Source organism: Theropithecus gelada, chromosome 8 (genome assembly GCF_003255815.1).
Source record: "Theropithecus gelada isolate Dixy chromosome 8, Tgel_1.0, whole genome shotgun sequence".
NCBI classification, from domain to species: Eukaryota; Metazoa; Chordata; class Mammalia; order Primates; family Cercopithecidae; genus Theropithecus; species Theropithecus gelada.
This window is the reverse complement of record NC_037676.1, coordinates 49,750,538-49,764,895: the sequence shown is the minus strand read 5'-3', so window position 1 is coordinate 49,764,895 and position 14,358 is coordinate 49,750,538. Positions and strand designations below refer to the sequence as shown.

The 14,358-nt window shown below is 43.1% G+C and overlaps 1 protein-coding gene across 3 annotated transcripts in view; it reads right to left on the bottom strand.

Annotated features, from left to right (window-relative positions):
* Window positions 1-14,358, bottom strand: part of SPIDR (scaffold protein involved in DNA repair) — a 483,830-nt gene that overhangs the window by 35,839 nt on the left and 433,633 nt on the right. For all 3 annotated transcript variants that reach the window (XM_025393220.1, XM_025393221.1, XM_025393222.1), the window contains 3 exons: window positions 3,300-3,387; window positions 1,927-2,070; window positions 1,776-1,835 (listed from right to left, as the gene is read on the bottom strand). In XM_025393220.1, coding sequence (XP_025249005.1) covers window positions 1,776-1,835; window positions 1,927-2,070; window positions 3,300-3,387 — 292 coding nt within the window. The remainder of the gene's footprint in view (window positions 1-1,775; window positions 1,836-1,926; window positions 2,071-3,299; window positions 3,388-14,358) is intronic.

Below are 14,358 nucleotides of genomic sequence, written 5' to 3'. Positions count from 1 at the left end.
CCTCCAGCCATGCTCAGCACCTGAAGAACGTGAGCAAACCAAGGCCTGTGGGCTAATCCAGCCTGCCCCCTGCTTATGTGTGGCCTGTAAGCTAAGCGTGGTTTTTATATTTATTCAAGGTTCTTACATTTTTAAATGGTTAAAAAAACCATAAGAATATTTTGTGACAAGTAAAAATTAAGTTAAATTCAAATTTTGGTGTCTGTAAATAAAGGTTTCTGAAACACAGCCCTGCTCATTCATTTGTGAATGACAACATGGCTGCTTTTGCACTGCAAGGTGGAGCTGAGTAGTTGCTATGAAAACCATACAACCCAAGAAGCCTAAAATATTGACTATCTGGCTCTTTACAGAAACAGTCTGCCCACTACTCCTGATGCAGATGGAAGAGGAGCTGATTTAACATGCTTGTGATAACAATGATTTAATGATACTCGTATATATGCAACTCATCAAGAACTTGACTAGAAGTTAAGAAACATATTCTTTTAGTCACTTTCTTGTTCTTCCACTAAGAATGATCAGAGAAATGCAAAGAATTTGTTCAAAATAAATGCACAACAGAAAATAACTCTGAATAACTTAAGCGGAAGAGAAAGGCTCCAAAACCAGGCAGCTGAATTGGGTTGTATGCAAGCATGAATGCTTTGTAGAGATTCATAACAAGCATGTAAGGGGAAATGGCACAAGGTGTCTGGGTGTGCTTTAGCATATTTCATCAGCAAAAAGAAAAGTGAGGGGTGTGAGTGTCAGATCTTGATAACCAGGCATAGTATGATTAGAAGACAGCCCCTGGTGCCACCCACACCACTGTCCCCTGACTCAAGGTGCACTGGGGCACCTGGCCGAGGTTGCTGGCTGAGGTGCCAGCCTCCTGCCCTCCCTTGAGACTCCTTGCTGGGCAATTCCTGGGTATTCTGGCCTGGCTGGTAGCTGGTGATCCACTGACAGCCCAGGTGAGTGCAGGCATCTGGGGCCTGGTTTGCTCCACTCATACACACCCTCAAGGAGGCAATGTGTGGGGCACTCACTCTCTCCTGCACCATGGCAGATGCACCCAGTGCACATTGCCTATGAGTGGATAAGAGTTTAACAAATAGGATGTTCTCAATCCCTCTTGGATGATTAGATCTACATGGATATTCCTCCATAAGGTAAGGGCCAGCAGAGGTTTCTTGCAGAATGTAGTCCATGCATTCAAACTGGCAAGCAGGTCTCCTTCCCTCCTCTACTCCTAGCTGATTGATAGCAAGCTCCTCTAGGCCGCTGCTCCCTAGAATAGGCCGAGGCCTCATAGGGACCATGGAGGTGGGATGGGAGGGCTTTCAGTTTCAAAAGCTCTAAAAGTTCCCAGAAGTAGCTGAGCTCAATCCTGAGATTACCATTTCCACCACATAAATGAGGTTTCTGCATCTCTTTCCTTTCTTCAACCTGCCTAAGTGTCAGGAAAGAATGAAAATTACTGGGCTGAGAAGCTTTGGGGACAGGGTTGTACTTGGGTGTCTTACACCCCAGTGCTTAGCACACTGGCTGGTAGTCCGCACCTGTAAAAGGAATGGATTTACTGCCACTTCAGTATATGGGGCATACTTAACTGGACTTTAAAAACACTTTTCTGTTTTGGCAATCTATTAATTTCCAAAGGAGACTGCCCTTTCACAAACCTCTAACACCGTGTGTGTGTGTGTGCGTGTGTGTGTGTGTGAGACAGAGAGAGAGAGAGGGGCTGAGAGATTGAGAGAGAGAGAGACTGAGAGATTGAGACAGATTATTACCTGTGGTCTTTGGTAAATCACCCTGGCATAGAAACTGCAACGGGTACCAAGATCATTCATCTGGAAAGGAATTAGAAAAGGTTGGCAGCATTACACAAAGCACACAGACACAGCTAATACCTAAATAACTTGTTAGAAACAAAAACATTACCTGGATAATGTCTCTTAAGCAGCGGGTAACTGGAGGCTGGTAAAGCTTATAAATGGGGTCTCCGTCAATTATATCAATTTGTCCCAGATTTGGATGAGCTGTGAGGATGTAACATAAGGCTGGAGGAGGCAGATGAGTTTTTATCTGTTTACATGAGGCAAAAGCAGAAGGGGAATGTATTGTTAAAAGACTCAAGCACATGATTAAAATCTCCTCTTTTATATATACATACTCGCTTACAGATGCATCCTCTCTCTGGAATGCTATACAAGGAATGGACTGCATTGTTTACTTCTGGGACCAAGTATAAGAACTTCCATACTTATGAACCTATTAATTCAAGATTTCATTTTAGAAATCTTTCAGGTTATACTGAAAATATCATCTAGAAATTACTTCCCCTTAAGTAGTAATCTAGAAATGGCTTTTTTTTTTGTTTTTTGAGACAGAGTTTTGCTCTTGTTGGCTGGATTGCAATGGCGCCATCTCGGCTCACTGCAACCTCCGCCTCCTGGGTTCAAGTGATTCTCCTGCCTCAGCCTCCTGGGTAGCTGGGATTGCAGCCATGCGCCACAATGCCCAGCTAATTTTGTATTTTTAGTAGAGACGGGGTTTCTCCATGTTGGTCAGGCTGGTCTCGAACTCTCGACCTCAGGTGATCCGCCTGCCTCGGCCTCCCAAATGCTGGGATTACAGGCGTGAACCACCGTGTGTTTTGACAACTACTATGCTGTTTGGCACAGTACAGGGTCACAGACTTAGCACTACTAAGAAGTCAGCCACAACCTAAGGAAGACAGCCTCAGTTGTTTTGGGAGCTCTGGCCCAAAGCAGCAGCTGGTTAACCTGCTGGAAAAGGCTCAGGAGGGAGGAGGGAACACTTTTCATCCATTTTGCTTCTTCTGAGACACTATCATAGACAAGCAGGGCAATGGAAGTTCCTGGCTACCCAGGACGTTGTACGAATGTCTATGGATTGTATTGAGTTCCTGCTCCAATTGGTAACTGAGTGTTGGTTCTATGAGTGACTAGAAGTTCGTGGGAAAAATTCTATATGTTTGCTTTAGTATGAGGCTGAGACCCCAATTGTTCCAACGTATATGAGGGTTGTGGTTTACGCATTCATCATAAGTTAACTTCAAGAAAATGTTGTGCAGCACAGTAGGGAAGGCAGCCAGAGCTTGGTCTCCAGGACCTGAATCCCAGTCCTGGCTCATATTCATGCGTCACCACAAAGGAACTGGCTGCACAGGGGCTCCTTGTTGCCACTGGAGTGGGGGACACAGACCATGTGGGTGGCAGTGATGATGCCTGGCTTGGCACCTGGCATGGAGTAGTCCGCAACTGGGGAAGTTTTTCCAGTGCCGGGCTTACCTCTTCACAGGGCTGGTCGCGGCCAGGTGTTTTCAGAGGTATCGCTGGGGGCCATAGGGTGTCAATCAAACTAAAAATCCCCGCTGTCCTGGAACAAGGAAAGTTAAAGGTATTCATCATCAGACATCCCTTACTGAGTACTAGGCCAGTGAGCTGGTAGAATGCTTAACAGCCTCTAATGCCTAAGGCCATGGAACTACAATTCGAGATGTGAGGCGATTCAGATGGGGAAGAAAGAAGACACACAGACAGATGGACAGACACTGTGGGAAATCAATTGCACAACAGGAACTTGCTCACTAAATTAGGATCCATCCACACAGTGAAATATTATGCAGTCACTGAAATGGTTACAAAAAAATATTTATGGACATGGAAACACATTTGTGACACCCTGCTAAGAAAAAAGTAGGCAACAAATTAACTCTCTGTGTGTGTGTGTGTGTGTGTGTGTGTGTGTGTATCTATGCATGCATCTATATATATATTAAGCCAAAGGAAAAGACTGAAGCCTATAAGAATGTTTTTAGTGGTTATCTGAGTAGAGTTTGAAGGTGATATTTACTTTCTTCCTTTGGATTGGGCATTTTGTATATTTTTCCCAAACAGATATGTATTACATGTAAGAAAAGTTATCTGAGCTGGGTGTGGTGGCTCATGCCTATAATCCCAGCACTTTGGGAGGCTGAGGTGGATGGATCACCTGAGGTCAGCAGTTCGGGACCAGCCTGGCCAACATGGTGAAACTCTGTCTCTACTAAAAATACAAAAGTTAGCCAGGCATGGTGGCAGATGCCTGTAATCCCAGCTACTCGGGAGGCTGAGGCAGGAGAATCTCTTGAACCTGGTAGGCGGAGGTTGCAGTGAGCCGAGATCACGTCATTGCACTACAGCTGGGCAACAAGAGCCAAATTCCGTCACACACACAAAAAAGAAAAGTTATCTGAAGTAAAATATATAGAAGGACACAAAAGGACAACACTGTTATGATTTCAGTTATATGGTTCTCACCTTAGATCTGACTGCACTTCCGAGACCTGGCTCTAACCTTTACCTGAGCCCCTTGTTAACAGAGGTGGGAAACAGCAGGGCCCCTGGAGTCAAGAAACTCATCTTGCTTAAGCTCTGCCTTTCATACACTGTGAGACCTTAAGAAAATGCTTGACTCTTACATCAGCCCTTCTGGGAAACTGGGGGTTGCTGCTGGCATTATTGCAAGGAGTAAAGGAAGTAAAGAACATATGTGCAGCACCTACTAGGGTTTCTATACTCAGAGTGAGTATCCAACACATTAGCCACTTGATATTACTATAGTTACCAGTATTGTCATTGCTAAAGCCATAAACTTTTATGCTGTTTTTTGCTCAAAAATCTGCCCAGTTTAAGACAGGATTTTAATCCTAGTGTTACTCTGAGAAGAAACCGAGTAAAATTAGGAGGATGATAAAAGATGAGTGTAAAAAGAGGTCTTTATACAGTATAGAAAAATAAACAACCCTTTCCAGATAGTGACAGAGTGCTTATCAATTTTCCTAAAATTTTGGAGTTTCCCAAAAAGTGTTCTGTGAAGTGTAACCCATGAGAACAGAACTCCCTGCCTGTTGCTGTGTGGTGCATCTGTGGCTGGCAGGACCCTCACACGCTACAGTGGGACTGGACATGGCGGAGGGCCTGGAGAGCCCCGTGTAAAAGGCACCTGTGGCATACTGTTTTAAACTAAAGCTTCTCCCATGTATAACCATGAAACCCTTTTTGGTGTCATCACTAACAATGTCCTGAGAAACTGTGTTCCCTTGGAATTCTCTTTGAGAAATGCTGTTCGAGAAGCACACAGCCATAGGAAAGTTCTATTTGAATTTAATGACTTTTATTTAGAGGATGGTACCAGCTAATTAAAAAAGTTTAGACACATTATACATTTATATTTAATGCACGACGCTTAGCTGAAGAATGGCTATGGTTAAATAAAATGCTTAGTCTCATAAAAAATCAGCTTCTCTACTGTTTTTAAAAACTATTTTTAAAATAGATAATGGTTTGGATGGCCACTGTTGCCTTGTGAAGCAGAGTTGTCTGGGGCCAGCTAACACATTCAAATGACTCCCACTTCTGCTGGGCATAGACTTGGTGCAGAAACTCACTTTTGGCACAGTTAAAAAGTGTATTGTTCCTCCCACTGCAATTCATTCTTTACTATTCATTTGGTTACACAGGAAACATTCTTTTAAAAAAGTGATCCTTTAAAAATATGTTTAAGAAACAAACAGTCTGACAGGGGAGTGGCTACCATAAGTCTGTCTTTTCAAAAATTAATAAACATTTTTATTTAAAAAGTTTAAAATGTAAAGTAAATGTTTAATTAGAGAAAAAGGGGACATACAGATTAATTCATTATGCTTATGATTTGATAACATCATCATGTTGGAATAAATTTCTTGGGGTATACCTTAATTTATAGATTGGATAAAATGAGTCTGTAGACAAATTTTGGTCATTAATCTGTGACAACAAAAGTTTGTGGAGCAGACAAGGAGAGAAGCAGGGCCAACTGTCCTACCCATCAGGTCCCCAGTTTGGCAGGCTCTGCAGCAGTCAGCAGCTCTCCCACCAGCTCCCACAAGACACCCAGAGAGCATGGGTGGAGGTCAACTCAGCTACCCGTCACTGAAGGAAGAGCCATGTTTCCCATCACACTCAGTCACAGTTCATCTGACCTCTAAAAATCAGCTGTATTTGAAGAGCAGCAAGAAGAGGGCTGGGGCGTGGTGCAGAACATGCAAAGGAAGGTGACAGCATGGCACAGGCAGGGAACAGGGACAGCCTGGGAGCCTCCTCTGTGCACTCACTTGGGGGCTGCGGCAAACCCACCTGCATGCACAGGCTGTAGAACACGCAGCTGCTCCTGGAGGCGGGAGGAGGGAGGTAGGAGGCCTGGCGGGACCCAATAAGAGCTTTCCTAAAGTCACGCTCAGGAACCTGAAAGACTTTCAGCGCTATGTTTTTATTATAGTAACCAGTGTACTTTTTAAGTGGAAAGATATCAAGATCTATACACATGTTAAAATTATATCTACCAAGTTATACTTAAAATGGTTGAAATTATAAATTTTATAGTACGTTATTTTACCATAATGAAAATTATATTTAACATAAAAATAAATACTAAGTGTTTTTTTTTTTTTTCTTTTCTTTTTTAACAGGGTCTCTTGCTCTGTAATCCAGGCTGGAGTGGCGCAATCATGGTTCACTGAGGCCAACCCTAAGACTGTTTTCGAGTCTTCCACATTCTTTAAAGCAAGGCCACCCCGACATGTGACTAGTCACTGAAGTGTAAAAGGCACTTTCTAAGAACATGTTCTCACTTATAAAAAAGCCCTTGGAGACACCCCTCAAGAGAGACAGAGTAAGGATGGGGGCACCACATCACTTACATCTCATGAGGGCCCCATGGAGAGGCTGAGACTGGGCTGTACTGGAGATGACCGGCACGCAGAAGGGGGTCCTGCCAACTCACTTCCTCCAGGGCTGAGCCTGCACACTCCAACCCCATGACACTGCGGGTGATGTGCATTTGCTCAGAAGAATGCTGGCCACAGACTTGGACAGAGAGGATACTGTCCACCTTCTACAGTGGAAATTCCAAATCTCTCTCAGCTTCATCTTCCTCCCTTGTAGGATTCTGTGATTCTCTAATTCCTAGTGCTGCTGCTGTCCCTCGCTGACATGTGCCTCTGTTTGAGGAGGAAAGACGGTTCCAAAGTCTCCAGTGCTAGGTGTGGGTGGTGAAGCAGACACCTTTCTATGCGAGCATGGCAGCATGGGGCGCTAGAAACAGTCAGCCATCTGCGATAAGTGCCTTCTGCAGGCTGACAGGTGAGTTTGGCGGACTGAAGACTTTCTGTGTTACAAAGTGCTCTCTGGTGCAAAACAGAATTGCACCTGAATATTTCCAATCTATTTGTAATGAAAAATTTACAAAGACAGAGCCACGAACTTTAATGTTAAAAACAGTTTCAAATTTGTTTTAGTAATTACCAGATCCTTGAGAGAGAAAAAAATACTCTAAACATTATAAAGGATTAGGAATAAACCGATGGAGATATTTACATGAAGCAAAGTTAACTTATTTCTTAGAATGAAAAAAAAAAAATCAATTTTCTTGCCTGAATTCTGTTTTTGGTAACATATTTTGGAGGCTGTCAAAATCTAAGTAGAAAACAAACCACAAAGGAAGAGAACTAACTTGAGACCATCTTCAGAAAAAATTTACAAATTCAGTTCAAGAGTCGGAAGTGATGTCAAAGGACAGATGTTTCTCCTGAGTAAACTAGAGCCAAGATTTCCCACCATGCGACAAGAAAGGTGCATGGAAATGAGTAAGCTACACAGATGCAGATAACTTTAACTGGGTACCTCCATTTCCTGAATTCCTAGAAAGGCAGCCCCAGCATCACCCATGAGCTCAGAAATGAGGATGGGGCAAGTCCTGGGGCAATGGAAATCGTCTGCAGACCAAGAAGAGAGTGGGAGTGGCATCATGCCCAAGAGAAGTCTAAGAAATACACAACAGAGGAAGGAAGCAGAGTTCTCGCCTCACCGTCATTGAAACAATGCTAAATTTACATATTTCTACACACATTTTATGGATATTTTGGTGTGGCAAATGATCTACTTCCTCTGGCCTCATTATAGCTGGTATTAATTATCTTGACTGGTAGATGACAAATGTCATTTGAAAAACCAACCATTCAAAGTAAAGGCAACCAAGATTTCCATACTTCAGTCCACCAGAAGAGAGTAAACATGGAAAATCTTGTTTGCACACCAGAACATTAGCTGATATTATCAATTTGCTTACCTATTCTCCAAGTTATTTCAGGGGTTATTTTTTCCATCTGATACTGTCTCATCCAGCTAACTCTCAAATCTTCACAGGGCAATTTAAAACTGCCTGAACCACTGTCTTTTGGGTGTGGATAGAGTGGAATTTGCTCTAGGAGATTTAAGCCACAATGGTGCTGTGGACAACAGAAAACGGAAAGATAACAAGGAAGCACCTGGCCCATGATGGACTCATCCTCACAGAGCTTGGAATCATTTTTTTTTTTTTCTAACCAAGCAAGTATTTTGGGTATAAAATGTTCTTAAAATTTGTCATGTTGCTGCTAATTTCTCTGTACCTGTCACTGTTGTAGAACTCATACCTCTCCAAGAGAGTTCATTTGGATAGTGGAATACTTTAGACCAGTCATTCTTAAAGTGGGGTCTGGGGGTTGCTGGAGGTTCCCAGAGCCTTTCAGGCAGCCTACAAGGCCAAAACTGTTTTCTGCCAAGCCTTTATTTTTCTTTCTCACTTCCATTCTCTCATGAGTGTACAGTGGTATTTTCTAGAGGCCCATGATGTGTGATATTACAACAGATTGAAGGCGGAGCACAGATGATAATCCATCATCTCCTGTTCAACCAGTGAAGAGACCTGCAAAATACAGGGCAATGCGACTCTCATCGCTAAATATTTGTTTTTGTGTTTTAGGAAATATTTTTCATAAAAAATGTTATTTAGGTCATCATGTAATGGGTTGATTATAGACGCTTTTAGGTAAATTAATGTGTTAAATCTTTTTCAGTTTTAATTTCTAATAAGGTAAACACTGAGTAACATATTTTTTTAAAAAAACCTCTTTGGGCCCTCATTACTTTTTTATATTACACACACTTCCCCCCCCACCAAATACATATATTTTTTGGAGATAGAGTCTTGCTCTGTTACCCAGGCTGGAGTGCAGTGGTGTGACCTCCTGGGCTCAAGCAATCCTCTAGCCTTAGCCTCCCAAGTAGCTGGGACTACAGGTGTGCACCACTATTCCTAGCTAATTTTTTAAATTTTTGGTACAGATGGGGTTTCACTATGTTTCCCAGACTGGTCTCAAATGTTTGGCCTCAAGTGATCCTTCTGCCTTGGCCTCCCAAAGTGCTAGGATTATAGGTGTGAGCCATCATGACTGGCCAGCCCTCATTCATTTTTATTTGTTTCTTTCCTCCCTGCTTGTCTGTTACATGGTCCTGTTCTTTAGATTGTCTCCCCTCTCTGACTATCTCCCTTTCCTGCCCAATGCTGGCCACACACTACACATCTTCCCCGACACAGCAGGGTCTCTACATGCCAGAGACAACAGACTTCAAACATATCTGGTAGGCTGTATTTTAAGATATAATCTCAATGCAGTCTAAGAAACAATTTCCTATTTGCTGATGAATCATTATTAATACTGTCCAATAAACTTAGATAGGAGTCCTATTTTGAGTTGCAAAGGTAACTTCCCATTCATTGTAAAATTAGGTCAACGCATGTGGGTTATTTATAAACAATGTAACACTTCCTATAACTCCATTCTTTCCTGTGGTTCCACACTCAACATAAAAATAGTAGTTTCAGGAGCAGGCCAACCTGCAGTGTTGAGAAAGACCTGTGGAGACTCTGAGGAAGTCTCTCTGGACCAGAAAGGAACTCTTCATGTGGCTCTCAGGGCTAGGGCCAGCCTCCTACACTCCCACCCTGGAGGTCCACCTCTGAGAAGGGCTCTTGGCACTGCTGTGGCTCCCACTACATGAATGTCACATCGGTGCCAAAGAGAACAGCAAAGGCCGAGCAGTCTTGAAGAGGCAATTCCTGTAACAATCACTGTTGGGTTTTGTACAAGGGCATAGGTGAGAAGAGGCAGAGAGGTCACCCCTGATGCCACTCCGAGGTGCCTCTGCCCCACCTCACCCTCTGTTCCGGGGCTGGTCACCACCGAGATCCTCTGGTTTAGTTAGTGCTGCCTGTTTTGTGTCCTCACGAGAATGTGAACCTCCTGAGGGCAGGCTCTGTGTGTCTGTTCTCTGTGGAATCCCAGTGCCTAGATGAGTCTGGTTCGTGGGAGGCGCATAACACTGGCATGGCATGAGGCCATTAATCTGGCATGCTAGCTAGCAGGGCCGGCAAGACTCTTCAATCCCACCAGCCAGTACTGCACAGTGAGGACACATGGCATTTCAGCAATGCTGGCACCTGTCACAGATCACAAGTGTCCCTCAATGCTTCAGTCTGAGAACTTTTCATGAGCCCTGATTTCTTCTGTAAGAAACCCATGGCTTCTGATAAATTTCTTTAACCTAAATTCCCTTGTTCATTTCATTCATTTAATATTAAACTCTAGGCTAGTTGGAGATACAGTTTAGGTATATAATTAAGAAGTAAAAATAATGCCTTCCAGAAGACAGCTTATCTCCTTTTATGTCACCCTTATATACACAAAAAACAACCCTGAGTGAATTAAACTTTTGCCTTGATACTGAAATGGATTTCCTCCAACAAGGTTTGTTCTGCTAGGTAGACAGTAACAAATAGCTCAAGAGATCATGAACAAACTGGCAGGAGCCATGGAAACCTTGAAACTCTAACAAGATTACATTTGCAGTGATTAAAATGTACCATTAGGCTGGTGGGATGGTAAAATGAGGCCATCGCTCTGGAAAACTGTGTGGCAGCAATCCAGCCATTCATCTCCTTGCTGTCTATCCAAGAGAACTGGAACTTACAACCACACAGAAACTTACATATGAATGTTCGCAGCAGGATTATTCAAGATACCCAAAAGTAGAAACAACCCAAATGTCCATCAACTGTTGAATGGATAAATTTGATGTATCTATGTCATGAAATATTCAACCAGAAAAAGAATGAAATTCTGGCCGGCTGTGGTGGCTCACACCTATAATCCCAGCGCTTTGGGAGGATAAGGCAGGTGGGTCACCAGAGGTCAGGAGTTCGAATTAGCTGGACGTGGTGGCGTATACCTGTAATCCCAGGTACTCTGGAGGCTGAGGCAGGAAAATCGCTTGAACCCAGGAGGTAGAGGTTGCAGTGAGCCGAGATGGCACCATTGCACTCCAGCCTGGGCAACAAGCGAGAAACTCGGTCTCAAAAAAAAAAAAAAAAAGGAAATTCTGATACATGTTACATCATGGATGGACCTTAAAAACATTCTGCTAAAGTGAAAGACACCAGACACCAAAGGTCACATCTGTATGGTTCCACTGACAGGAAACGTCCAGAACAGGCAAATCCACAGGGATGGAAAGTAGAGGAGTGGCTGCCAGGGGAGGGGAAGCGCAGAGCTCCTGCTGAAGGTACCAGGTTTCTGTCTGAGGTGATGAAAATGTGCCAGAATTAGGGTGCTGGTTGCGCAACTTTGTGAGTAAAATAAAAACCAATGATTCGTACACTTTAAAAAGGGTAAATTTTAGGGTATGTAAATTATGTCTCAGTTAAGCTGTTATTTAAAAAGTGTTATTAATTTAAGACAGGGGCCTCTCTAATCAGGAGACCACTAAACCTAACCTGAAATACATCCATTGCTATACTTCCTTCAACTCTGCTTAATGATTTTGCTACAAGCATTATCTTTCTTCTCTTTCCTCAAAGCCCCACTCAAACTAATCTCAAAGTTTCCAGGAAATGAAAAGCTGAGGACTTCTGCAATAAGAGTAGTCCTGTTATCTTCACTGGAAAGCTGACACAGAGTCCAGGAGCAGCACAGGGCTGGGAGCGAACCCAGTGGCTTCAGCACTCTACTTTTGGAGTGGCTGCACTTCCTTTTCCTAAGTCAAGCTAGTGGAATACTAGTTCCATGTAACCCCCGGTGTGCCTGTCGGCCCCGCTAAGCCACAGGAGCGGGTCTTGAGCACCAGGCAAGACAGCCCTGCACTGTGGCTCCTCAGAGGACAGAGTCAGTACCTGTGCTGAGCCCAGGGTTTGTGGCAGCACAGGAGAACATGGCTTAGAATACAAAGAAAAATACTTCCTTGGGTTTCCACATCTGTATAAAACTGTGGCCATGTGAATTTCATACTTAAACCCTCTTCTATGACGTAAGATATTGTGGAACAGTAAAATGCACACCATAAAGCAGTATTTCAGTAATACTTCTGGTGTGTCCTGGAGCAGCCCTTCAATCACTGTGGTGGGACAGCCAGGAAGGAATCTGATCAGGCATTCTGACTCCAGAGATTTATCTCTGCTAAGAATATCCTATGAATACTGTATAGATGTGGGAACTTAACGAAACATTTCCAAAGCAAGTTCACTGAATTTCAGAAAGATAATTTTCTTTTTCTTTTCTTTTTTCTTTCTTTTTTTTTTTTTTTTTTGAGATGGAGTCTTGCTCTGTTGCCCAGGCTGCAGTGCAGTGGCACAATCTTGGCTCACCGCAACCTCCGCCTCCCAGGTTTAAGTGATTCTTGTGTCTCGGGCTCCTAGTAGCTGGGATTACAGGAGTGCACTACCACATAGGGCTAACTTTTGTATTTTTAGCAGAGATGGGGTTTTGCCATGTCGCTCAGGATGGATTCAAACTCCTGACCTCAAGCAATCTGCTCTCCTCGGCCTCTAGAAGTGCTGGGATTACAGGCATGAGCCACTGCACCCGGCCAGCAAGATATTTTTCAGATCGTAGCTAGCTGGAGAAACTGAAAGAAGGAAATTAAAACACTCATCTGAAATTAAGCCCTTTGCATGATTCCTTTGAATCTCTGCTTAAATTTATATAATTATATAAGATAACTTTGTAACTCTGGAATGTCTCACGTTTTGCAGGACATCTGCTAGTTTTTTTATTTTTTGAGACGGAATCTCGTCTTGTCACCCAGGCTGGAGTGCAATGGTGCGATCTTGGCTCACTGCAACCTCTGCCTTCTGGGTTCAAGTGATTGTCCTGCCTCAGCGTCCAAAGTAGCTGCAACTACAGGCATGTGCCACCATGCCTGGCTAATTTTTGTATTTTTAGTAGAGATGGAGTTTCTCCATGTTGGCAAGGCTGGTCTTGAACTTTTGGCCTCAAGTGATGTGCCCATCTCAGCCTCCCAAAGTGCTGGGATTCCAGGCGTGAGCCATCGTGTCCAGCCTGCTAGTTATATTTAAAAATGTCTTTTGTTAAAGACAGGGCATTAAAAATAATATATATATATATAATATATATGTGTAATATAAAACTAATAATATATATAAAGAAAAAATCTTCCTAATCAACTCTTGACTCAAGATTGGGGACATGAAATTATCAAGTAGTATAATTTAGAAACTTTGTTAAAAAAAATGTTCTTTACACACTTCTGTTCTACTTCATCAGGAAATTACACACACACACACACACACACACACACACTCAACTTCACAGGAAATGAAGAGCTCCTGAAACATGTTGCTATCTGCAACTCTGCAAACAGTTCTCTCTTCTGTCCTGGTGGTACTTATTATTCCAAAAGCCTCACATGATCTACGCACTCACCAGCGTGGAGGTGGAAAAACCCACACTTCCACACAAAATCTGTCAACCCATATCTCTTATAGACACATAAGTTTTTTTTTTAACCAAATATTACAAGTGTGCTCTGATACTTAACAAAAATCCTTGTCTCCTTACAATTCATCCTATTACCTTGAATTCACACATCATGTAGCTTCCCCTCATAATGCTTCAAAGACTGAAACTGTGAGTCCTATTAAAATAATTTACATTGACGTGCCAAATAATGAAGAGGAAAACAACAAAATATCCTTTATGGAGCAACCAGGCTTCAACCTAATCAGTAAGCAGCCTGCACTGTGCCACGGCCGGCATTGGAGTGTGGTTCATCAGAGCTCCCATGCCACCCCCAGTCACAGAGAGTTGCGGAGGGGAAGGGGCTGTGGCTTGTGTCACAGTCAGACATCTGGTGGGGACTCTGTTCCACCGATGCCTCCCCAGCAAGGTGCCCAGTACCATGAAGCTATGCTATGCTTCAAGCTGCCAGAATGGATGCAGAATTTGCTTGGGAGCCATGTGAAAGTGAGCTTTAACCCCACTTTCCTACTTTCCAGTTGTATGGCACAGGGTAAAATCTTTATTCCTGATGAGCTTCAAGCTCCTCATCTGTGAAGTGGGTAAAATAATATCTGCTTCTGAGACTTATTTTGAAGATCACACAAAACAGGCCTAACTGGCCTATGATAAACGGTAGCTCTTGACTTTTACACTCC